Genomic DNA, 27,293 nt, shown 5'->3' with positions numbered 1-27,293 from the left:
CACACGCATATGAACTTGAGTTCATCCTGAAAAAGTTACCATATAGAGGCACTTTGTAGTTCTACAATTACTGACTGTAGTCCATCTGTTTCTCTGCATGCTTTGTTAGCCCCCTTTCATGCTGTTCCTTAATGGTCAGAACCCCCACAGGACCACTACAGAGCAGGTATTGTTTGGGTGGTGGATCATTCTCAGCACTGCAGTGACACTGACATGGTGGTGGTGTGTTAGTGTGTGTTGTGCTGATATGAGTGGATCAGACACAGCAGCGCTGCTGGAGTTTTTAAACACCTCACTGTCACTGCTGGACTGAGAATCGTCCACCAACCAAAAACATCCAGCCAACAGCGCCCCGTGAGCAGCGTCCTGTGACCACTGATGAAGGTCTAGAAGATGACCGACTCAAACAGCAGCAATAGATGAGCGATCGTCTCTGACTTTACATCTACAAGGTGGACCAACTAGGTAGGAGTGTCTAATAGAGTGAACAGTGAGTGGAACTCCAGCAGCGCTGCTGTGTCTGATCCACTCATACCAGCACAACACACACTAGTCAGTGTCACTGCAGTGCTGAAAATGATCCACCACCTAAATAATACCTGCTCTATGGTGGTCCTGTGGGGGGTCCTGACCATTGAAGAACAGACTGAAAGCAGGTTAAAAAAATATGTAGAGAAACAGATAGACTACATTCAGTAATTGTAGAACCACAAAGTGCTTCTATATGGTAAGTTTTTCAGGATGAACCCAAGTTCATATGCGTGTGAAGGTAAGCAAGCGAATACTTTTGGCAATATAGTGTACATCTACTTTTAATCGTAGACCCCATTTATAAAAAGGTCATTTGGAGGGGGGGGGTGTAATAATACGTTTATTTTACATCACAATGGAAAAATATGACCTGATCCTACTGATTCCATGAAATCTTTACTGAATAACTGAGTCTAGTTCCCCCTTATTTTTCACCTCTTTTACAGGTTATTAGATCAGGTTATATAAACAGGTCGTGTTAGTGTGGATGTTTTAGTTTTTAATGCTGTGCCATCCAAGCACCCCAAGATTTTTAGTGTGATTCATATTATTCTATGTTATATGAAGTATTGTGTCTTTATTGCTAATGATTCATATTATTCTATGTTATATGAAGTATTGTGTCTTCATTGCTAATGATTCATATTATTCTATGTTATATGAAGTATTGTGTCTTTATTGCTAATGATTCATATTATTCTATGTTATATGAAGTATCGTGTCTTTATTGCTAATGATTCATATTATTCTATGTTATTTGAAGTATCGTGTCTTTATTGCTAATGATTCATATTATTCTATGTTATATGAAGTATCGTGTCTTTATTGCTAATGATTCATATTATTCTATGTTATATGAAGTATCGTGTCTTTATTGCTAATGATTCATATTATTCTATGTTATATGAAGTATTGTGTTTTTATTGCTAATGATTCATATTATTCTATGTTATATGAAGTATTGTGTTTTTATTGCTAATTATTCATATTATTCTATGTTATATGAAGTATTGTGTCTTTATTGCTAATGATTCATATTATTCTATGTTATATGAAGTATTGTGTTTTTATTGCTAATTATTCATATTATTCTATGTTATATGAAGTAGTGTGTCTTTATTGATAATGTGTTTATGGTGTTTTGAATTATTTAGTTTAATAAACTGATTTTAAATCAATGTTTCCTGGGACTCATTTTTAATGACAAAGTTTTGTGTCAATTTTCAAATAATTACTTTTGTACAAACTGTACCATACAACATTCAAACAGGGATCTACATTTATACATAATGTAACTAAAATATGTAAACAACTCACAAAACTACTAAACTCAGTTATTTTATTGCTTACAAGTGCATAAATCCTACAACCATGAATGGAGAGCTTAGTGACTTCAGTGACCCAGACTTCACAAAGTCATAACTTTGGATGGCTAATTGTCTCTGTTGAACTCGACAGTCGAGCCTTGCGATGGTGGAAAGTGTGTTTATAACCTGCAGTTGTTCATCTATGCACACTTAGATAAAATGGTGAAAACAATCAGTCGGTAAAGACAAACAGAAAAAAACAGAACGTTTAATAAACATTTCCTACTAAAAAATATGATTTGTATTTCATTCAAATTAATTCAAGTTTCAAGTGCTGCTACTAAACATGTTGAACATTATGGATGATTGTATGGCTCAGTTTTAACACAGATTCATTCTTTCTGTCATCTAAATCCTTCAACCTACAGTTATCCTACATTAATTATTTACATTTAACAATGCTAGCAATGTTTTTTTTTTTATTTGTCATTTTTGTACCTTGGAATATTGAACTTGATTGATTTTACAAAAAGCAATAAAATTGAATCCAGTTGAAATGCTGAAAAGCACAAAGGCCAGTCAAAGAGTGGTTAATCATAAAAAGTTCTAATCCATCAAAGAATTCACTGACCGTTCCTTTTCTTTTGTAGTGTAACTTCTGGTAAACGATCGTGTGTGTATTACAGTGTTTGATGTTCTGGTGAATTGTGCTTGGGTGTATCCTGATGGTACTGCAGAAACACCGTCCACTCGGCTCCTGCGTTCATCCCGGGTTTCCGTAAAGTTAATACTGATGTATCGGAATCAAAGTCAAACTCCACAGCAACCCGGACTCCATCTAGGAAGAGAAAAACAGGAGTAATTTCACACTAACAAGATTAACAATTTGAAGAAAACTTTATCCTTTTCCGTGTTTTATGCAGCCGTGGCCCAACAAACCGTGCAGTATATAGTGTATATAGGCCTTCCTCTCTTCATCCTCCATCTGTTTTTATTTTTTAACCATATTGAGGAAAACTCTTTCATCTGTTAATACTGTTCTGCACTGCTCTATAGCGTGTTTAGTGTTGAACAGTATTATATGATTTGCTGCCTACTGAAGCCTAAAGCTGTTGTATTAGCCCAGCACTAATTTGGATTAAATTCAAATACATTAATAAAACATTTCTATAGTCTTCAATGCTTCTGCATTCATTTTTTATGGGTAAACGTACATGGACATGTCTCCTAGTTATTGGGTTTAGGTGTTTCAGACACACCCATTGCTAATCAATTAGATTAAATAAATGGTATGCATCCAGCTTTGTGGCTGTAATATGTGTGAAGGACCTTTTCACAAAGTGAGGTATTGTTGGAGTGAATTGCGTCTACCTTACAGACACTATCTATTTCCTCGGCTGCTCCCGATCGTGATATGCATTATTGATTTGGCACAGTTTTTACGCCGGATGCCCTTCCTGACACGACCCTCCCTATTTATCCGGGCTTGGGGCCGGCACTACGATGCACTGGTTTATGCATCCTAGCGGCTGGATACCTATAGGACCCAGGAAACCGACGCAGACACGGGGAGAACATGCAAACTGCACAGAAATGACCGGATCGAAGCCAGGACCTTCTTGCTGTGAGGCGACAATGCTACCCACTTAGCCACCGTGCCGCCCCCTAGCTCACAAACACTATCCAAACTAAATAAGCACAAATTCTCCCAGACACATTGCCAGTACAGTGCAGACACTTATAACCACAAATTGATACCTATAGTGTAGCTTGTGTTCAAGTGTCTACTTACTTGTGGCCATACAGTGTATATATAAGAGGGACAATCACACTTACCTGTGGTCTTCAAAAAGACTGAGCTGGGCTGAACGGCTCCCATGATAATCACTTTCTCTATCCAGGCTTCCGTGGTGAAGTTTGAGCCAAGAGCCAAATTTCTTTGAAAAAACAGACCAAAACAGAGAGGGTTAAGGGCTCGGCTCATCCCGTTCTAGCAGACACGGTAGCCGATTAGTGTCTGCTCTGCTGCAGGCACTGCCAATTATGCCCGCTAGATGGGGCCCAGCCAAACAGGTGTCAACGTCGAGTTCAGAATCTTGGCACTTGTGTGCTAGCGGAATATCCCGCTGCGCCACCAGGGTGCCAGTACGTGTGTATTATAACATAATCATAACTACAACAGTGGTGTCATTTATTGTCAACCATACACACACAACATGACTAGTGGGTATTCCACGTCTGAACCAAACCATACACATAAACTACGGTTACCATGGTTACAGTACTGTAATGGACCAAAACAATGGAAATCTCCAAACCTGGAAGACAGTGTGTTATCAGAGAACTGCAGTAGCATATGAATGAACTGCTTCTGCTTTTCAAAGTTAAAGGTGTGGAAGTCATCGATGTAGAGCTCTCCTTCAGCAGTACCCTAGAGAAAAATAAGAACGGTATTTGAGACGCTGTAGTTTCAGATGTAAATAATCAGGAAACTGTAACTGCCGCCTGCTAATTTCATTTTACCTGGAACTCCAGGGCTATAACAGAGTGCTGAAATGATAAAAACAGAGCTGAAGATCCTGACTGAATTCAAATTCTGTAACCAGGTTGTGCAGCGATAAAACACACGCTAGCACACCGGAGCTGGGATCTGGAATACATCCGACTGGGCTGAGCGGCCACATGAACAACGATTGGCCTGTTGTTCATATAGGGGTGGGGTAGTAGTAAGACAGATAGGGTCTCCTCGTAACTGATGCAACTACGACCTGCGTTGATCAGGGTGTGTCTCTCTGTACACAGTGCTGATCCACATTAGCACTCGCCTCATATGCAGGTGAAAAAATGCACACGGCTGCTGCTGCTGTGGGTTAGCTTCGTTCTCCTCGATCAGAGCGGGGATCAGCATTAGTGGAGAGGAAGCATGGTGCAATCGGGACACGCCTTGTTATTGAGGTCATGTGACCAATTGTACCAAACCAATTGTATAAAATAGAAGATATACTTTGCATAAATGATATACTGAGCAACTTTATGACCACAGTTTCTGGTTGAGCAGGACTGTACAAGGTCCATAAATAGCCCCTTTGAACTTGATTTTGAACCGGTTCCGAACTGTGAAGGTTCGTGCACAGCTGGAACCAAAGAATACTAAAGAACCAGAGAACAGTGGCGTCATCTGTGGGCGTGTCAAGCAACAATGGCTGTAATCTACAAGCTCCGCCATCATGTTAGAACTACTTACTTTCACTGTGCACCATCCATGGCTGATGACGCATCCTTGGTTCTCAAAAACTGGTGGAAAAGCAGGCCAGTTCTTTAAAAAGCACCAAAGTTCTAAGAAGCCTGAACAAAACTGGATCAAGAACCAGAGTTCTTTTGGTCGAAACGAGTGTAAAGAAAAATTCCAGTGACCTGCACTGAGCCCTGACTTTAATACCATTGAGCACCGTTGGGATGAACTGGAATGCCAATTAAAAAACGGGTTTCCTGCCTAACATCAAGACTTGAATTGATGCAAACAGATGCAAAATCTTGTGGAAAGCCTTCTCAGAGGAATGGAGGCTGTTATTGCTACAAATGGTTGGCAACTCCATATTAATGTTCATGGTTTTGGAATGTGCTGACTGACTCATCTAGATGCAAGACTTCAAAGCCTGTGCATGCCCTACGAGCCGGGCTCAATGGATAAGCAGTTGTGTTAATAAGCAACTATGTAATAACACTCAGTAACAGCAGCTGGATTGGTCCACATCTGCACTAGTGAGTTTACCTGAGGGCTTAGGGCCACGTAGAGTGTGTAGGGATCGTTCTCCATGCAGGAGGACGATCTCCTCATACGGTCCTTCCTAGTGATGATGGAGCCGCCTCGCTGGAACACTGGGATCTACAAACATACAGAAAAATATGTATAGACATTATCCACAGCCACACCCACACCTGTACCCATACCCACCCACGGGTAAATACTACATACTTACTGAACTCATGGAAACTGGAATGTATAGATTCTGACCCCCCTCGTGTTTCTGGAACGTATGAACATCAAACCAAACCTGCAGACATAAACGCAAATAGCAGCGGAATTACTGATGATAGATTTTACTAGCACATACACTATATAGCCAAAAGTATGTGGACACCCCTCCTTATGATATGAGTTCATGTGCTCTTAGCACTACTGCACCTCATCTTTTCCAGGCAGGTAAGCCGTGACACTCTTTGCGCCCTCATCGGTCACAGGATGGACCAGAAGATCTTTACCTGTTAATGACAGTGACACATTTTCATTTTCAGTAAAAATAAGCTTTATAGTCCCAAAGCAGATTTTCACTCACCAATCAAGTATTCATTCTCAATTCCAAACGTGACTGGATCTTCAGGATACTCCACCCACAAAGGCCTGTAAAAAGCCAACTAGATTCATAGCTATTCATTCATTCATTCATTCATTTAGTTATAAATCTTGTAAAAATTGTGTAATCTACATCAAATTCATTAAAAAGTCGCACCTCATAACAGGCTGGCCGGTGCGGTGAGCACTGTACAAGAGCTGATACCAGTAGGGCAGAAGGGTGTATCGCTGGCGTATTGCCTCTCTGATCAGAGCCGTGTTTTCTGGGCCGAAGAGCCATGGCTCGCGCCGTGGGGTGTCCAAGTGGGCGTGTCCCCGGAAAAAAGACTGGTACGCACCGGCCTGGTACCAACGCACCAGCAACTCGGTGCTGGGGTGCTTAAAGAAACCGCCAACGTCAGCTAATAAGATCAGAATTAGAATCAGAATTATACATTTATTGTGTCAGCAATGAAGTACAGAGTTAAACATGTACAATAATCATTATACGTACATACAGTGAGGAAAATAAGTATTTGATCCCCTTACAAAGACTTGAACAGTCTATAATTTTTATGGAAGGTTTATTTTAACAGAGAGAGACAGAATATCAACAAAAAATCCAGAAAAAAAACATTAAATAAAAGTTATAAATTAATTTGTATTTAATTAAGGGAAATAAGTATTTGATCCCCTACCAACCAGCAATAATTCTGACCCCCACAGACCGGTTATGTGCACAAAAGGCACACAAATTAGTCCTGTCCCTGTATAAAAGACTCCTGTCACAGAATCAGTTTCTTCCATTCAAATCTCTCGACCACCATGGGCAAGACCAAAGAGCTATCAAAGGATGTCAGGGACAAGATTGTAGACCTGCACAAGGCTGGAATGGGCTACAAGACCATCAGCAAGAAGCTTGGTGAGAAAGAGACCACTGTTGGTGCGATAATTCGAAAATGGAAGAAATACAAGATCACAGTCAATCACCCTCACTCTGGAGCTCCATGCAAGATCTCACCTGGTGGGGTAAGAATGATTCTGAGAAAGGTGAGGTCAGTCCAGAATTACACGGGAGGAGCTTGTCAATGATCTCAAGGGAGCAGGGAGCAGAGAAATGCTGGATATGACCCCAAGAACACCATCCCCACTGGGCATTCCTCTGCCTCCAAACACGGCGAGTGGAGTTGATGCCAAAGAGTTCAATTTTGGTCTCATCTGACCATATCACATTCTCCCAAGCTTTCTCGGAATCATTCAGGTGTTCATTGGCAAACTTCAGACGGGCCTGTACATGAGCCTTCTTTAGCAGAGGGACTTTGAGGGCACTGCAGGATCTCAATCCATTACGGCGAAGTGTGTTACTAATGGTTTTCTTGGTGACTGTGCTCCCAGCTCCCTTGAGATCATTGACAAGCTCCTCCCGTGTAATTCTGGACTGACCTCACCTTTCTCAGAATCATTCTTACCCCACCAGGTGAGATCTTGCATGGAGCTCCAGAGTGAGGGTGATTGACTGAGATCTTGTATTTCTTCCATTTTCGAATTATCGCACCAACAGTGGTCTCTTTCTCACCAAGCTTCTTGCTGATGGTCTTGTAGCCCATTCCAGCCTTGTGCAGGTCTACAATCTTGTCCCTGACGTCCTTTGATAGCTCTTTGGTCTTGCCCATGGTGGTCGAGAGATTTGAATGGAAGAAACTGATTCTGTTACAGGTGTCTTTTATACAGGGACAGGACTAATTTGTGTGCCTCATGGGCACATAACCGGTCTGTGGGGTGTCAGAATTCTTGCTGGTTGGTAGGGGATCTAATACTTATTTCCCTTAATTAAATACAAATTAATTTATAACCTTTATTTAAAGTTTTTTTTCTGGATTTTTTGTTGATATTCTGTCTCTCTCTGTTAAAATAAACCTTCCATAAAAATTATAGACTGTTCAAGTCTTTGTAAGGGGGTAAACTTACAAAATCAGCAGGGGATTAAATACTTATTTTCCCCACTGTATATACAGCATGTACACACACATACACAGTGGAACCTCGATTTAACAGACTAAAAAGAGGGAGCACTGGTCTGAAAAACAAAACGAAAGCACAGCACTAAGGTCCGTGATCGTATACTGGGGACTCTATAGTGAGGAGTATCTAATATTCTGAGTCTGAAGCACTGCTGGTGCATAACTAAGCACTAGAACTTATATATATTTAAGGTGGGTCCGGTTCCCCTAAAAACACTGGGTGTATATATACAGTGTATCACAAAAGTGAGTACACCCCTCACATTTCTGCAGATATTTAAGTATATCTTTTCATGGGACAACACTGACAAAATGACACTTTGACACAATGAAAAGTAGTCTGTGTGCAGCTTATATAACAGTGTAAATTTATTCTTCCCTCAAAATAACTCAATATACAGCCATTAATGTCTAAACCACCGGCAACAAAAGTGAGTACACCCCTAAGAGACTACACCCCTAAATGTCCAAATTGAGCACTGCTTGTCATTTTCCCTCCAAAATGTCATGTGACTCGTTAGTGTTACTAGGTCTCAGGTGTGCATAGGGAGCAGGTGTGTTCAATTTAGTAGTACAGCTCTCACACTCTCCTATACTGGTCACTGAAAGGTCCAACATGGCACCTCATGGCAAAGAACTCTCTGAGGATCTTAAAAGACGAATTGTTGCGCTACATGAAGATGGCCAAGGCTACAAGAAGATTGCCAACACCCTGAAACTGAGCTGCAGCACAGTGGCCAAGATCATCCAGCGTTTTAAAAGAGCAGGGTCCACTCAGAACAGACCTCGCGTTGGTCGTCCAAAGAAGCTGAGTGCACGTGCTCAGCATCACATCCAACTGCTGTCTTTGAAAGATAGGCGCAGGAGTGCTGTCAGCATTGCTGCAGAGATTGAAAAGGTGGGGGGTCAGCCTGTCAGTGCTCAGACCATACGCCGCACACTACATCAAATTGGTCTGCATGGCTGTCACCCCAGAAGGAAGCCTCTTCTGAAGTCTCTACACAAGAAAGCCTGCAAACAGTTTGCTGAAGACATGTCAACAAAGGACATGGATTACTGGAACCATGTCCTATGGTCTGATGAGACCAAGATTAATTTGTTTGGTTCAGATGGTCTCAAGCATGTGTGGCGGCAATCAGGTGAGGAGTACAAAGATAAGTGTGTCATGCCTACAGTCAAGCATGGTGGTGGGAATGCCATGGTCTGGGGCTGCATGAGTGCAGCAGGTGTTGGGGAGTTACATTTCATTGAGGGACACATGAACTCCAATATGTACTGTGAAATACTGAAGCAGAGCATGATCCCCTCCCTCTGGAAACTGGGTCGCAGGGCAGTGTTCCAGCATGATAATGACCCCAAACACACCTCTAAGACGGCCACTGCTTTATTGAAGAGGCTGAGGGTAAAGGTGATGGACTGTCCAAGCATGTCTCCAGACCTAAACCCAATAGAACATCTTTGGGGCATCCTCAAGCGGAAGGTGGAGGAGCGCAAAGTCTCGAATATCCGCCAGCTCCATGATGTCGTCATGGAGGAGTGGAAAAGCATTCCAGTGGCAACCTGTGAAGCTCTGGTAAACTCCATGCCCAGGAGAGTTAAGGCAGTTCTGGGAAATAATGGTGGCCACACAAAATATTGACACTTCAGGAACTTTCACTAAGGGGTGTACTCACTTTTGTTGCCGGTGGTTTAGACATTAATGACTGTATATTGAGTTATTTTGAGGGAAGAATAAATTTACACTGTTATATAAGCTGCACACAGACTACTTTTCATTGTGTCAAAGTGTCATTTTGTCAGTGTTGTCCCATGAAAAGATATACTTAAATATCTGCAGAAATGTGAGGGGTGTACTCACTTTTGTGATACACTGTATATATATAGATATATATAGATATATAAAAATAAATATACCGGACCCACCTTAAATATTTATAGTAAATATATAAATATAAATATATATATATGATCCAGATCCGGAGAGTAGTGCGCTAATGTACTGTATATTACCGCTGTGCCACCTGAGCGTCCACACACACCAATATAAACATTTACATTTTCAGTTCCAGAATTGGTGTTGTAAAAGTGCAGGGTACAGATTAAGATCCCCTAAAGTATAATTTGGGTTTTTACCTCCGCAGAAGGAGATGCCGACAAGTCCCAGGCTCAAACACATGGGGATCGACATCTTTAGGTGGCCCCATTCTGCAGCATTATCTCCCGTCCATACGGCCCCTGAATAGAATGGAGAAAAGCATAACTTAGCCATTTCAGTTTTAAAGGAGTGCTGAAACACACACAGGCATGTGACTTCGATTTAAAAAACACCAGCAGTAGAAAAGCTAACTGACTTCGAATGCAGCACTTCGCAACAGGTCAGTCTGTGAGACTATTGCACAGCTAATTCTGCACCAGGCCCCGGAAGGATCTGTAACTGTAAAGTTTATTACATCAAATTACTATGTGCATTTCCCAGTGGTGTAAAACACACCACCATTTGACTCTGGTGCAGTGGAATTTTGTCTGACCATCTGAAAGACAGATCTAATGCTTATTAGATCAGATCCTGTATGCCTAATGCCATCTGTAAAGTTTGGTGGAGGTGCAATAATGGTCTGGGAAGCTCTGTAATGGTTTTGGGTGTACCCCTTGGTTACAGTTAAGGTACAGTTTCAATATAAAAGGTCCTCAACCCCAACTTACACCTTTGCTATGAACTGGAACAGTATTGTTATTGCCCAACTATAATAGAAGAGCAGCTCTGTACCAATGGCTGTTGTTACTGAAACTATCAATGTCATCGATGTTTGTGATGTAATATACGTATAACATAACTCACCATAACGCTGAGAGCCTGCAAAAAAAGCTCTGGTAAGAACGAACGGTCTTTCGGTGCCACCCGAGCGCTGAATCAGACCTTCAGCAGTTGCCATTTGCTAAAAAAGAAAGAATAGCATTATACCCAACCATCATCTAACCCTCATGTCTGACATTAGTGCCTTAATTCCTTTGAATTGGTTACAAATGGGCACAAATTGGCCAATTGATGGAAAAAAATGTCCAGTGTATACGGTAAGTGTAGCTCATAAAATAGCCAATAAATGTACATTCAGGACACTTGTTCCCAATAAAGTAAATCACCTGCTCTCTTACCACGTATAAGCCATACAGGTTGTGCACATCTCTGTGCTCCCAGCTGCCATGCTGAGCATCTTTGTGCATCGTGACCTCAGGTCCGTTGAACACCGAAGGCTCATTCATATCATTCCATGTATACAGGTTCTCCATAGAGCCCTGCACACAGAGTAACAAGGAAAGTGGTTAAATACTTTGTGGAATTATGTTTATATTTTTATGAGTGGTGTTCCTAAGACTAAGATGTATTGAAAAGGTGCTGTATAGCACAGGAACACTTAAGCTTTTTTGGGGGAGTTTAGAATCCCAGCACTTAGCTGCCATTTAATTACAATCTTTATGGAAATTGACTCAAAGCATTTTCTACCATGATTACAAAAGTCATACCAGCACCAGATACTACCTACAACATTACATGGTCAAACATTTTGGGTCAACACAATCCAAAACCCCTGGAATTAATACCAATTTGTTCCTCCAACATACTTAAGTTCAAATTGGCTGTGTTTGGAGGAGGGAAGGTCAGACCGGGTCTTGTCAGTGCGGATGGGGTGGGAGGCTTGTTCACATGGAGCTTAGCGTGGCTCTCCATACGCGATACGGCTCTTTGTTGGAACCCAACACTGGCAGGTGATAAGAAGCATGGCAGACTGGACACGTGTCAGAGGGCGTGCGTGGTGATCACCACAGGGTTTGGGTGGAACCAGAATGATACGAGCTTCTCACCTCATACTTGTCGAAGGCAAATCTGCTTGCCCACCAGGTTCTCATCTCAGGGTTGGTAAAGTCAGGATAACCAGAACTCCCTGCATTAGAAGAGCAGAAACTGGGTTAACGCTCCATTTCTGAAGAACCAAGTCTTTATTTGAGAACCTGTACACCTGACTACTTTGACCAACCTGGCCAACACCAGCCTTCGTAGTCTGCTCCATCTTTGTTCTTGACATAAAGGTCTTTGGAGCGAATCTCACTGTGGATCTTGTAGTCAGCGTCCACTTTAATGTGAGGGTCGACAATGGTAACCATCTAAAAAAAGAAAAGACACTGTTATTATGGATATCAAAGGTATCCGCCTCTTAAATTAGTCAAAAAGTACGTGTGTGTGTGTGTGTGTATCATGCTGAATCACTATGGTCAGGGTTGTGGTGGGTCTGGTTTTCTCTGGAACTACTGTACACAATGTAGTAACACAACTTAGAGGGGATGCCACCCCCCTACCACAGGCATAGCCAATCATGTCTGTATGTAACACAGCTGGATTCCAGTGGTTGCCGGTTCAAGTCCTGTCACTGCCAAGTTAACACTTTTGGGTCCCTAAGCAATGTATGCATATAAACACTGATCAGCCATAACATTAAAACCACCTCCTTGTTTCTACACTCACTGTCCATTTTATCAGCCCCACTTACCATATAGAAGCACTTTGTAGTTCTACAATTACTGACTGTAGTCCATCTGTTTCTCTGCATGCTTTGTTAGCCCCCTTTCATGCTAATCGTTAATGGTCAGGACTCTCCCAGGACCACTACAGAGCAGGTATTGTTTGGGTGGTGGACGATTCTCAGCACTGCAGTGATACTGACATGGTGGTGGTGTGTTAGTGTGTGTTGTGCTGGTATGAGTGGATAAGACACAGCAATGCTGATGGAGTTTTTAAACACCTCACTGTCACTGCTGGACTGAGAATAGTCCACCAACCACAAATATCCAGCCAACCACGCCCCATGGGCAGCTTCCTGTGACCACTGATGATGGTCTAGAAGATGACCAACTCAAACAGCAGCAATAGATGAGCGATCGTCTCTGACTTTACATCTACAAGGTGAACCAACTAGGTAGGAGTGTCTAATAGAGTGGACAGTGAGTGGACACGGTATTTAAAAACTCATACCAGCACAACACACACTAACACACCACCACCATGTCAGTGTCACTGCAGTGCTCTGAATGATCCACCACCTAAATAATACCTGCTCTGTAGTGGTCCTGTGGGGGTCCTGACCATTGAAGAACAGGGTGAAAGGGGGCTAACAAAGCATGCAGAGAAACATATGGACTACAGTCAGTAATTGTAGAACTACAAAGTGCTTATATTTGGTAAGTTGAGCTGATAAAATGGACAGTGAGTGTAGAAACAAGGAGGTGGTTTTAATGTTATGGCTGATCAGTGTAGATTCTCTTACAATATTTAATATGATATTCTGCTCAGATATGTACACACACACCTTGCGTCTCTTGTCCATGAGACCCTGCAGCATCTCTCTAGGCTGGGGGAACTTCTGAGGATCCCAGGTAAAGTAACGTTTGCCGTCGGCGTGCTCGATGTCCAGCCAGATGAAGTCGTAGGGAATGTCATGCTCGTCGAATCCCTGATCTACGGTTTTAACGTCTTCCTGATCGTTGTAGTTCCAGCGGCACTGGTGATAACCGAGAGTGGAGAGAGGAGGGAAGGCCTGGGTGCCTAGAACGTAGAAATGAGAGGAGAGAAGAGTGGAGGCTGTGATGGCCGTGAAGCGAGAAGCCAAACTCACAGCTCAGGTGTCCATATTTTGGCCATGTATTGTAAAAATCTACCTCATATTTACACATCAAAGGTTCCTGCAGGAATTCTACGCCACAACACACAAATCCCACATTATATAATTAAATAAATAATACAAATAAAGAAAGTATCCTCACATAAATAAATCTGGCAACTTTGTGAAGTGCTGTCAACCAGGCGAGTGCCCTCTGCGATTTAAAGTGAAAACCGATTCGAATCGTGACACATGTGCACCGATTTTTAACTGTCTTGTGGTGCATCGTTACATCCCTAGTTCCAAACTATTTCTAAGATTCTAGGACTCCACCAAACCACAGTGAGAGCTGTGCTATCCAAATGGAGAAAACCATGAGCATGGGCCTTATAGGCATGGACATGGGCCATGGACATACCCCCCCAGTTGTAGCCTAGTGGTTAAAATACTGGACTAGTAATCAAAAGGTCCTTGGTTCAAGCCTCACCACTGCCAGGTTGCTACTGTTGGGCCCTTGAGCAAGGCCCTTAACCCTCAATTGCTTAGACTGTGTGTGTAAAGACCTTGTATGTGTGTACCTGTCAGTGATGCGTACTGTGTAAATACATCAGTAGGTTTGGGTCCAAGCATGATGAAGACATCGATGATGCCAGTCTCAGAGATCCAGCGTACATCTGTCTGTGGGGTCGAACCCTGGACACACACACACACACACACACACACACACACACACAATAGGACCAGTTCTTATACAACAGGTGTGTCTTTGTTATTTGTGATTTACAGTGGCGCCGTAGCCTAATACGCTAGCCTACTTCTGGAGTTCAAGTCTCGGTCATGTGACCCACCATTTTCCCACCAAATCTAGTCATTTCCAATTCCCAACTTCTACCTCTGCTTGCACTTTCCGGGCCGAGGATAGACTCAAACTATCTAATGCCTGCTCTGATGTGTGTCATCGCCAGCCACTTCTTTTCACCTACCAGAGTCTCACAAAGGGCTGTACTGGGTATGGAGAGACATCAGATCTGTCCGAAAACCTAGTGAGCTGCCTAGGCAGGTTATTTAGACGCGCTTCTTAGACAGTGATCACGTCACCTCAGTTTTCACTTACTAGGCTAACACAGTTAGCCTCAGGCCATTCAAACCAATGGGCTGAGGTGGCACAACCCGCTTCTACCTCCACTTGCACCTTCCTAGACCGATAAGACACGCAAACTATCCAATGCCCACTCTGACGTGTGTCATCGCCAGCCACTTCTTTTCACCTACCAGAGACGGAGTCTTGCAGAGAGCTGTATTGGGTACGGAGAGACATCGGATCTGTCCGAAAACCTAGTGAGCTGCCTTGCTGCCTCCTGCCCGCCTAGGCAGGTTATTTAGACGCACTACTTAGATGGCGATTACGTCACCTCAGTTTTCTCTTACTAGGCTAACACAGTTAGCCTCAGGCCATTCAAACCAATGGGCTGAGGTGGCACAACCCGCTTCTACCTCCACTTGCAAGACCGATAAGGGACGCAAACTATCCAACGCCCACTCTGACGTGTGTCATCGCCAGCCACTTCTTTTCACCTACCAGAGACGGAGTCTCACAAAGAGCTATACTGGGTACGGAGAGACATCGGATCTGTCCGAAAACCTAGTGAGCTGCCTTGTTGCCTACTGCCTACCTAGGCAGCTGCCTAAGTAGAGAGGATTCTAATAAGACATTGAACTTCACATCAGATGGCGATTACGTCACCTCAGTTTTCTCTTACTAGGCTAACACAGTTAGCCTCAGGCCATTCAAACCAATGGGCTGAGGTGGCACAACCCGCTTCTACCTCCACTTGCAAGACCGATAAGAGATACAAACTATCCAACGCCCACTCTGACGCGTGTCAACACCAGCCACTTCTTTTCACCTACCGGTGACGGAGTCTCATGAAGAGCTGTATCGGGTACGGAGAGACACCCTATACTATTCTGAGAGACATCTACCCATTGTGCAGGTGCCTTGACAATGGAGCAATGGAGAACCACAACAAACCTCCCTCCATCACGCCCAGCCAGGTCCATAGCACAATTTGCCCCAGTTGCCCATGTCTAAGGGAGGGAAGGTTGGCTTGGGTTTCTCCTAAATGAAGCTATTTTGTCATGACGGTGGCATGAGTAGTCAAGGATACACATACGGTGTAGCATGACTTACCTCTCCCGCTGTTCTGGAGCCAACATCCACCCAGGTCTCGGCTGCATTGAGCCAGAAGATACCCATGGTCCGCTGGGCGTTGTGTGATATAAGAACTGGGACGGAGCCGTACAGAGCCATGGGGTTGTTCAACTCGTACTGGAAGACGTCCAGATTATACAGTCGATACGGGTCGCCACCACTGACAGCACAGAAAGATTTGACAACATGTGAAATGTTATGGAAGGGTAAAGATGTGTATTGTATGAGGTGCTCAAACACTTACTGTGTGTTTTTGAGTCGAAGGGTGTCTGCATGTTCTGGAATGCCATACACATGCTCAACATCTGGAAACGAGAAGTCTAAACTAATGGATGATGGTCCTACAGATGCGTAGAAGAGGCAACACAGCTGAATTAGTGGGACAGAATCACAGTGCAAAAGTGCCTTAATATGGTGCAGCAGGCTAATGGGCTAGTCTACCACCATTGACAGCATCAAAGTTAAAGTCTCAGAGGTGCCACCAGGCAGGTTGGGAGCACTACAGACACAACTGGATCTGTCCTTGCCACTTGAAAAGTAACTCCAAGATTGTAGCACACATAGCAGCATGGGTGGTAGAAAAATACATGGGGTGAAGCAGGCTCCATACATATTGGAAAAGGTGCTAGCATGCATTGAGGTCACAAGAGCCTGGACTCTTGGCCATTCTGTTGATTCATGTGGTTTGGGATGATTGTGTGATTGTAGCCTATAAAACATGCTAGCACACCAGAGCTGGGATTTCGAATAGATCATATCGTATCGAATATCAGCTGTGCCATCAGACTGGGCTGGGCGGCTACATGAACAACGTTTGGCTGTTGTTCATCCAGGGATAGAGCCGGATAGGGACCTCATAACTGATGCAATTATGACCTCTGCTGGCTGATTGATGGCGTCTGAACAGAAAAGAGGAATAATGCTGATCAGGGTGTGACTCTTCGTACACAAAGCTGATCCACATATGAACTCGCCTCGTGCAGGTAAAAGATGCAGTCTGCTACTGAACACGTGTCGGAGGGGGTCAGCACCAGTGGAGAGGAAGCATGAGGGTGAAGAGTTCAGTTGATTTTTTCATAGCTTATAAGGCATTTTTAAGTCCTATTGCCATTCCCATTTTTCGGCATGTGTAGAGAACGTGTTTAACAGAGGTTCTTGCTCCACAGAGGGGGCAAATAGGGGCCTGGTCTGGAGTTTGGTGTGTCCAATGCGGCGACGCGGCAGGGTAAGCGGCCCCACTTGTGTGTGTGCAGTACTGTATTCCTCCTTCAAACTGGTGGCTCAGGCAAACACTAGGGGGTGCTGTTGTGCTGCAGACTTAAATCTCCCATTGTGTCTGTAGCAACTGCGTTTATACAGCCAGGCTGGTGGCATCACTGAAACAGTGGTTGGATGGCACTAAAAGCAGGTTTTAATTGGCAATTTGATTTAAAATGTCAATACCATTGGGCTTTGAGTCACTGTGACTTTTAAATGTTTCATCCCACATGCCAGGCTTGTCTTCCTCTTCATTTGCCGTTTGGTCTTCCTGAAATAAAGAGAGATAGACAAGCAGATAAATATTGATTACCAGACATCGGGAGAACATGCAAACTCCACACAGAAAAGACCCAAACCACTCCACCTGGGAATCGAACCCAGGACCTTCTTAATACATGTGATTCGCAAGCAGCGTGATGCAACTAGAAAATGTCCAAAAATGAATCTCAAATCAGGGCGGCGCGGTGGGTAAGTGGGTGGCACTGTCGCCTCACAGCAAGAAGGTCCTGGGTTCGATTCCCAGGTGGGGCGGTCCGGGTCCTTTCTGTGCAGTTTGCATGTTCTCCCCGTGTCTGTGTGGGTTTCCTCCGGGAGCTCCAGTTTCCAAAAACTCCAGAGTCCAAAAACATGCAGTCAGGTTAATTGGAGACACTGAATTGCCCTATAGGTGAATGTTTGTGTAAATACGTGTGTGTGTGTCCAGGGTGTTACTGTGTGCCTTGCGCCCATTGATTAGCTGCGATAGGCTCCAGCACCGCCCATACCCCCCCCCCCCAATCAACCACTAAAAATCAGTGCCTAAATAAATTGTTACCAGTTTCCAATATTTTGTCCACCTCTAGTAATATAACATGCATAATAACATCCACTTCACACACACACACACACACACACCTTATCACTTGCCTTTTTAGAGGTCTCCGTTTCTTCCACCTCCTCTGTGTTATCATCATGTTTACTAAAACACAAATCACCACAATACAGTTTTTATCACAATATATTGACTATATGGGCACAAATTCCCACAGACACTTCAAAATCGTATGAAAAGCCTTCCCAGAAAAAATAAAGCTGTTATAGCTGCAAAGGGTGGGGCAACTGTAAATAGCTCTGGCCATGTAGCGCTCACTCATATGTTTGTAAACCAAGTCCCGACTTTAGCATATCCAATTACCCAACTGCTTTACGCTTCCTCTCTACTGATGTTGATCTCCACCCTCATCGAGGAGAGCCTCCGACACGTGTGCAGTAGCCGACTGCATCTTTTCACCCGCAAGATCAGCTTTGTGTGCGGAGACACACACCCTGATCCCATTATCCCTCTCCATCAATCAGCCAGCAGAGATCGTAATTGCATCAGTTATGAGGAATACCCATCCGGCTCCCACCCTGTATGAATAACAGCCAATCGCTGTTCATGTAGGCTGGGCGCCTGTCGGATAGCAGAGCTGAGATTTCAGAATGTCGGCTCTGGTGTGCTAGCGTGTTTTACCGCTTTAATATAGAGTTGATTTTATAATTCTGTTGGAAACAGACCCATTGCCTGAACTCAATCATTATGAGGTGCGTCCACACTGTTATCTTACTCTGCTTTATTCCTGCCTAAGACCCCAGCACAATGGGATCCAGATTTTTCCCCAGCAATAGGCTGTCTGATCAAATCCCACTGCAAATCTCAGAGTGTACAAAGTGCTCGTGTACTTTTAATGTGGTCAAATAGCATCTGATCGCAATGACATCCTCAGCAATGAATTTAACCCCATGCATACACATATATAGAATGAAAATATATAGATGAAAAAGTGAGCTGAAGGGTTGTTACCTGGAGAAAAGGCTCTTGATGGACTCCCACATGCCACCGAATGTGCTAGTTATTTTATGAGAGATGCTGGAGACCGAGGCAGACAGATGAGTCAGAGAAAGAGTCAGAAAAAGGGAAAAGCAAGAAAGTAATAGAAAGAGAAGAGACATTAAGGCATAGATTTCATTAAACTGACAGGACGACAAACTCCTGCCTTGATAAAGATGAGGCACAAATGAAACTGATCAGCCATAACATTAAAACCACCTCCTTGTTTCTACATTCACTGTCCATGTTATCAGCTTCACTTACCATATAGAAGCACGTTGTAGTTCTACAATTACTGACTGTAGTCAATCTGTTTCTCTGCATGCTTTGTTAGCCCCCTTTCATGCTGTTCTTCAATGATCAGGACCTTCACAAAACAGGTATTATTTAGGTGGTGGATGATTCTCAGCACTGCAGTGACACTGATATGGTGGTGGTGTGTTAGTGTGTGTTGTGCTGGTATGAGTGGATAAAACACAGCAGTGCTCCTGGAGTTTTTAAATACCGTGTCCACTCACTGTCCACTCTATTAGACACTCCTACCTAGTCGGTCCACCTTGTAGATGTAAAGTCAGAGACGATCGCTCGTCTATTGCTGCTGTTTGAGTCGGTCATCTTCTAGACCTTCAGCAGTGGTCACAGGACACTGCCCACTGGGCACTGTTGGCTGGATATTTTTAGTTGGTGGACTATTCTCAGTCCAGCAGTGACAGTGAGGTGTTTAAAAACTCCAGCAGCGCTGCTGTGTCTTATCTACTCTTACCAGCACAACACACACTAACACACCACCACCATGTCAGTGTCACTGCAGTGCTGAGAATGATCCACCACCTAAATAAAACCTGCTCTGTGGGGGTCCTGACGATTGAAGAACAGAAAGAAGGCAGGCTAAAAAATAAGTAGAGAAACAGATGGACTACAGTCAGTAATTGTAGAACTACAAAGTGCTTCTATATGGTAAGTGGAGCTGATAAAATGGACAGTGAGTGTAGAAACAAGGAGGTGGTTTTAATGTTATGGCTGATCAGTGTATACACATTTTAAATACATTTCACAAATATGCAAAAACAGAAGACACCCAGAGGCTGGAAACTCACGTGTCCTTGCATGGACGTAGATGCTCAAAGGCCAGCAGGCCACGGGAATTCAGAGACAACAGCACCCGAGGGCCTTTCAAGATGTCGAGCCGGAAGGGTCGGGCACTGACGATAAGCCTCTGCTCATCTTGTCCCAGAGAGAGCACCAGGCCATTCTTATCCTGAGTTACCACCAACAAGCTGGCATCACAGAACACAATTCAACCAATTACTGGCTGCTACCGTTGAGAAATAATGCAATTCCTGCACTATACCAGGGGTAAACGGTTTATAAACTTATATGTGACTCAGCTCTGAGCTGAGTCCACTATTCTGGGGAATCGGTGTGTAAATGATAGCGGGTTTTACATTTACTTTTAGCAGACGCTCTTATTCAGACATTACCTTACTCTAGTTTAAGTAGACAACTTGCTAAAGTAGACAAATGCTCAAACTCTGTTACAACAAAAGGTTTTTTTATAAGATACTATAGAACAAAGGTCCCCAACCTTGTTTGCACCACGGACCGGTTACATATAAGATATAAATTCACAGACCAGCGGAGGGATTTAAAATAGAAGAACCATAGAATAGCAAATCGGTGTGAATCTGAGATGAGACGCTGCTCCCACCTAGTGGTAATTGAGGACAATAACACCAGAAGTTTGTTTGTTCATTAGGATTTTAACGGTAGTTACTCATTACACAAGGTTCATCAGGTTATATCGAACAAAGTCATGGACCCACTTTAGCGCATCCAATTTCTACCCGTCAATCATCCTCTCACTAATGCTGGTCCCTGCTCCTGATTGGGGAGGACGAGGTTGTGCCCATCCATCGTATAGCCTGGTTGGTAAAGCGCTCGCCTTTAAGAGCTCTACAACCGTAGATCTTCATTAGACATGCAGTCCAAAGACATGCAAGTGACGTGAACTGAAGATTGGAGAAAGTGTCAGTGACTGTGTTTGACATTGGAATCATGTTTATCTAATAAAACATACTTGACTTAGTACTATGTTAAATAGTGTATTATATAGTATAGGATATTATATAGTAATTATATTATAATTACATTGACATTTTGGGTGGTGCTTGAACCAGCAACCTTCTGATTACTAGTCTAGTACCTTAACCACTAGACTACAACGTCCCTTCAATTAGAATGAATTGGAATTCTGTATGTGCCGTACAGCAAACCCATACTTACGGTTCAGTGGGTGGATCTGCAATAAGGACGTCACGAACCTCATAACGAGGTTTAAGGGGTTTCAGCTCATTAATCTTAACCCGTGTCATGTTGCCCTGTAGCCTGTATAACTCCAGCAGCAGACGCACCTATACACACATACAGACCAGTTCATGGCTACGATCAAACAGAAATATGAACAGACATGTGAACTGTGTACAGATGTCTTATAGATGTCTGACCTTGTTATTATCATTAATGAGCTGCAGGGTCATCCTGGAGTCACTGAGCTCTAATGTATCTAGCAAAACCCTGTAGGGAGACTGACCCGGCTTCAGCTCCCTCTGACGCCTACACACACACACACACACACACACACACACACAGAAAGAAAAAGATTAAGTAGTGATTTGTGTGAATAAAGACTTCATCTTAAGTCACTGCTTCATACTAATCAAGATCACAGTGAATCCAAAGTCTGTCTGGAAACACTGGGTGCCCAGACATCCCAAGTCTCCCGGAAGTTCCGGGAGTCTCCCGCATATACATAGCGGCTCCCTGATGCCCGCAAGTCAGATAAAATCTCCCGGAATCTAGAACGAGCGGCCAAGAGCGACACAAACGCGCACGCGTATTAAATCTATGATCGAATATACAATCTAGTGCACTATGTAGGGAACATAATTAATTATGTACATGTAATACACTATCTAGTGCACTATGTAAGGAACACAAATCATCATCTAGTTATACTTTCTACTGCACTATGTAGTGACCATGAACGTGTTATCTAATACACTATCTAGTGCACTATGTAGGGAACATAAGTCAAGTGTCTAATATACTGTCTAGTGAACTAAGTAGGGAACAGAATGCGTTTTCTAATACACTATCTAGTGCACTATGTAGGGAACATAAATCTATAATCGAATCTACAATCTAGTGCACTATGTAGGGAACATAATTAATTATGTAATACACTATCTAATGCACTATGTAAGGAACACAAATCCTTATCTAGTTATTCGTTCTAGTGCACTGTGTAGGGAACATAATTAATTATGTAATACACTATCTAATGCACTATGTAAGGAACAAAAAATCATCATCTAGTTATACTTTCTAGTGCACTATGTAGGGAACATGAATGCGTTATCTAATACACTATCTAGTGCACTATGTAGGGAACATAAATCCGTGATCTGATATACAATCTAGTGCACTATGTAGGGAACATAAATCCGTGATCTGATATACAATCTAGTGCACTGTGTAGGGAACATAAACCAATTGTGTAATTCACTATTTAGTGCACTACGTAGGAAGCGAATTCATATCTAAAATACTATCTAGTGCACTATGTAGGGAACATAAATCCGTTATCTGATATACAATTTAGTGCACTATGTAGGGAACCTAAATCCGTTAACTAATATGCTACCTAAAGCATTATGTAAGAAACATAAGTCTATTATCTAGTACACTATCTAGTGCACTAAGTAAGGAACATAAATTCTTTTCTAATAAACAATCTAGTGCACTATGTATGGAACATAAATCTATTATCTTGCACACTATCTAGTGCTATAGCGCACCTCCCTGAAATGAGTTTTTGCAACTTGGGATGTCTGGGTGCCAACCAAGAATACAATCTACAGGGTACCAATTTCTTGCAGACTGACCTTCAAGTATCTTTCAGGAAGGTAGGAGAAAACATGCAAACCTCACTGACAGTGACCCAAATTAAGGATCATAACCAGGACCCCCAAAACCAACCTGTTTGTTATGCTGTCGTATGTTTGTTACTCACTTGCAGAAGGAGCTCTGTTCACATGTTTTGAAGTTGCTGCGATCCACGGCCTCAGTAACACAAAGCAGCAGCAGCACCACAAACACCAGGCACATTCTGTAAAAGAAGTGGAACACTCATCTTAATTACACTATATAGTGTATAGTATTGGCACACTCACTCGTTCACTCACTTATTCACCGCTTATCCAATCAGGGTTGGGGGGGGGGGGGGGGGGGGTTGCTGGAGCCTATCCCAGCTTTTCAATGGGGGGGGGGCGGGGGGGGTTGCTGGAGCCTATCCCAGCTTTTCAATGGGCACAAGGCACACAGTAATACCCTGGACGGGGCACCAGTCCATCGCAGGGCAGACACAAATACATACACACGCACACACATACACACACCCATTCATCTACAGGGCAATTCAGTGTCTCCAATTAACCTGACTGCATGTTTTTGGACTGTGGGGAGAACATGCAAACTCCACACAGATGAAACCTGGACCGCCCCGCCCGGGGATCGAACCCAGGACCTTCTTGCTGTGAGGCCCCCAACTTTGTTCCATGTTCCAGCATGACTGTACCCCTGTGCACAAAGCAAGGTCTATACAGACATTAAAATCTTCAGCCCAAATGAACAGTTTGGAATGACCTAGAAGATCAAATGACGCTTTCTTGATCGACATCAGTGCCCAAGTATACAAATGCTCTTTTAACTCAATGGGCACAAATTCCGACAGACAGTCTCATAAAAAGCCTTCTCAGAAGAGATTGCATTATTGTCACTCTACTTTAATACCATTTGTTTTTAAAATGGGATGCCCCCCAACAAGGTTATGGTCAGGTGTCCAAATACTGTTGGTCATATATTGTCATTATTGCGTGGGTTTCCTCCGGGTGCTCCGGTTTCCTCCCACAGTCCAAAGACATGCACGTGAGGTGAATTGGAGATACTAAATTGGCCATGACTGTGTTCCATATAATCTTGTGAACTGATGAATCTTGTGTTATGAGTGACTACCGATCAAGTCATGAACGTAACCAAAGTGTAAAACATGACGTTAAAATCCTAGTAATCAAATTTATTATCCACTATAACAGCCTCCACTCTTCTGTGACGGTTTTCCAGTGCATTTTTTGAGCATAACTACAATGATTTGAATGCATTCAACATTCTGAATTCTGTGCTAAATCATTTTATGCGTACATGAGCGCAATTCTTATGCTAAAAAAAAAGTGTGCCAGTTTGCGGCCGCTCAGGTGGCGCAGCGGTAAAAAAGAGTGGCCACATGAACAACGATTGGCCGGTTGTTCGTGGGGCGGGACTAAGTCGGATGTGGGTCTCTCCCTGTCAGACTGGTGCAATTACGACCTCTGCTGGCTGATTAGAGGCACCTGCACAGAGATGAGGAAGGAGTGCTCCTAGGGTGTGTCTCTCTGTACACAACTCTAGGTGGCACAACACTCGTCAATGTGTGGGTGAAAAGATGCATGATGCATGAGGCTTGCTGCCCATGTGTCGGAGGGGACGTGGATTAGCTTCGATCTCCTCGGTCAGAGTGGGGATAGGCGGAGAGGAATCATGACGCAATCGGGCAATTGGACGTGGGGGGGAGAAAAAGGGGAGAAAATGCATTAAAAAATAAATAAATAAAAAGTCCAGTTTGGCTGCAGGTTTTCATATTAAACTAGGCAGGAGGCAAAATCATTATATGCACATTTATGTTATATTAATAATTTTAACATCTATAAATCCTTTTCAATTGTGTGTTAAACATTACATTACTAACATGTAAGAGCACAGAAAATCAATATCTTTGTTGAAATCTGACCAGTTTAGTTAAATCCACACTACATACTACCATACTAAACAGTATGCCAAATTATAACTCTATCAAACGTCTCATTTCTACTTTGCATACTACTTAGTAAAGTAGTAAAGTATGCTAAATGAACGGATCCTTGTTTTCCAACCTTTAAAACTTATCCTCAGTAACAAGCAAAACATTTGCCGGTATATAAAATAATAATGCAACACGCGTGTGAAGAAAAACACAATTAAATAAGAACATTTTGCTTTTAATGTTTCAGGGATTATAAATACAATTCTATTAGGAAAACAATGACAGTACCTGGCAATGTAGAGCGCCATAGTTGCTGCTTGAAACCCTGACCCCGGTTGGTCACGTGCGCGGATCGGTCCACAATGTGACCACATTCCCTACTCCCTATACACTACAAACTGCATAATTACAAAATAAGCGGTCGGTAAATATTCAGCATGTGGGGTATATGTGCACAATAATCGAATGTCATGTGTGGGTTTTATAAGCACTAAATAATCGCCAAGAAAAGTATAGAATAAAAGGGTCAATATTTCCAACAAGTGCACTACATAGTGAGTGTGGAGTGGTTTTGGAAGCAGCACCACACATAATGAGATTCTCAAGCACTAGACAATGAATACAACTCTGCTTACTGTAAAGATTATATAAAACTAAAAGGCTATGAATAATAACTTTATTTATTAAATTTTTTAAATGGTTCTAAACGCAACACAGAGAGAATTTTAAAAATGTATCAGATTTGCCGAGTTATTGATCAAGTTATGGGCAAATACACAGAAGCCCCGTGTAATCTTATAAACGCTAAATAATCGCCAAGGAAAGCATAGAATAAAAGGGTCAAGACTTTACTACCAAGTGCACTACATAGTGAATGTGGAGTGGTTTTGAAAGCAGCACCAAACATAGTAAGATTCTCAAGCAATAGGCAATGAATAAAATTCTGCTTGCAGTAAAGATTATATAAAACAATGAACAATTAACTTTATTTTAAATAAAAACTTGATGAATGAGTTTTTAAATGAGGGCTGCGTCGTAATCAACAAATCCTACGTACTAAAAAGGCGCATTAACATTGCCTCTGTAGTTTACTATTCAGGACATTATACGCAGTTTTAAACACAGCCCTCAACACAGTTGGTAAGTCGGGTGTATGGCGAGGAATCGTTCTGTGATTGGTTGTTGTGTTGTGCAACCTGATGACGACAGCGTTGATATAAATACAGGTCGGACCACGCGTTTTCGGTCTCTTTCTCAGTTCAGCGTATGGGATGGAGACCTGCGAGTGCTCAAATAATGTAAGTATTTTATTATTATTATTTTTTTTAAATACTTTTTATTTCTTTATATGTAAGTATGTTTTTATGGTTAGGTGGTAATTCCAGAAGGGTTAGAAAAGCCAAAGCCTGCTAATTTTTTTGCAGTTTTTTTTTTTACCCAGCGGCCTGTAAAGGCTGGTTTTATGTCTCGGAGAGATAGTGTGCTTTAACTTTACTGGGACACTAAAAACGTACAATATAAAACTGGCTTTACACCGGCTTATGTTATTTATAAATAACATGTAAGGGTACGTATTTGTACACAGTTAATAGATAACTCGTAATTACCAGAATGGCGCTTTTAAGATAGAATCAAATGAAACAATTGATCCGGAAAATGAGTCGATCTTTTGAGTCGGTTCAAAGCTTCGCTGCGCTCGACACCTGGGCTGCGTCCGGAATCGCATACTTCCATACTCAATAGTACGCGAAACGAGGACGCGAATACACAGTATACACAAAGAGGTACGCGAGAAGTACCCGGATGACCTACTTATTGGGCAGCCATGTTTGAGTATGCAAGCGATGCACACTTGCGGTCCGGTCCGTTAATGTATCCCATAATGCAACTGGAGCTGCGTAGGCGTTCGAAGCGTAATAAGAAACAAGAAAGATAGCGAGTCCTCTGTTTACAAGTGTAAGTAAGATAAATAAAATAAAACATTTTAAAGACGAAAAATAGCGCAAAATCAGCAGTAAATAATAAAGTAACCAAACAATTATTTTTTTCACCCACAGGAGACATATCTTATTAGTCTAACTGACCACACACACACAGGTTTAATGTTATCCAGTTTAGTCTGAAAAAAACTTAAAGAGCCTCACAGTGAAGATAAACCGAAAGCAACAGCGTGTGTGTGTTTCTTTAAAAAAACGCTTTGTTCACAGTGTCGCTTTAAATGATTCTGATTCAG

The 27,293-nt window shown here is 42.6% G+C and overlaps 1 protein-coding gene across 1 annotated transcript; it reads right to left on the bottom strand.

Annotated features, from left to right (window-relative positions):
• Positions 1 to 1,853: 1,853 nt before the first annotated feature.
• LOC134303030 (neutral alpha-glucosidase AB-like) lies at positions 1,854 to 25,379 on the bottom strand. The gene is made up of 25 exons (XM_062988282.1): positions 25,349 to 25,379; positions 23,237 to 23,332; positions 21,669 to 21,777; positions 21,448 to 21,575; positions 20,262 to 20,441; positions 19,138 to 19,203; positions 18,210 to 18,273; positions 17,499 to 17,583; positions 16,300 to 16,396; positions 16,035 to 16,215; positions 14,422 to 14,536; positions 13,553 to 13,788; positions 12,227 to 12,353; positions 12,054 to 12,133; positions 11,346 to 11,486; positions 11,032 to 11,128; positions 10,326 to 10,427; positions 6,350 to 6,593; positions 6,176 to 6,240; positions 6,025 to 6,101; positions 5,819 to 5,893; positions 5,611 to 5,724; positions 4,157 to 4,269; positions 3,675 to 3,775; positions 1,854 to 2,676 (listed from the first exon to the last, which is right to left on the bottom strand). The coding sequence occupies exons 1-25, from the start codon at positions 25,366 to 25,368 to the stop codon at positions 2,519 to 2,521; spliced, it is 2,871 nt and encodes a 956-aa protein (XP_062844352.1). The 5' UTR covers positions 25,369 to 25,379; the 3' UTR covers positions 1,854 to 2,518.
• Between the last annotated feature and the right edge of the window lie 1,914 nt (positions 25,380 to 27,293).

Source organism: Trichomycterus rosablanca, chromosome 26, assembly GCF_030014385.1.
Source record: "Trichomycterus rosablanca isolate fTriRos1 chromosome 26, fTriRos1.hap1, whole genome shotgun sequence".
NCBI lineage: Eukaryota > Metazoa > Chordata > Actinopteri > Siluriformes > Trichomycteridae > Trichomycterus > Trichomycterus rosablanca.
The sequence above is the reverse complement of the archived record's forward strand: the minus strand, read 5'-3'. Positions and strand labels throughout refer to the sequence as shown.

Bases quoted from the DNA above. Each gene is read 5' to 3' on its own strand.
- LOC134303030 (XM_062988282.1), bottom strand. From the start codon at position 25,368: ATGGCGCTCTACATTGCCAG. The intron at 18,274-19,137 runs GTAACAACCCTT...TTTGTGTTTTAG, and splicing joins ATCAAGAGCCTTTTCTCCAG to TAAACATGATGATAACACAG. The intron at 4,270-5,610 runs GTAAACTCACTA...ATTTTTCTCTAG, and splicing joins ACGTGGCCCTAAGCCCTCAG to GGTACTGCTGAAGGAGAGCT.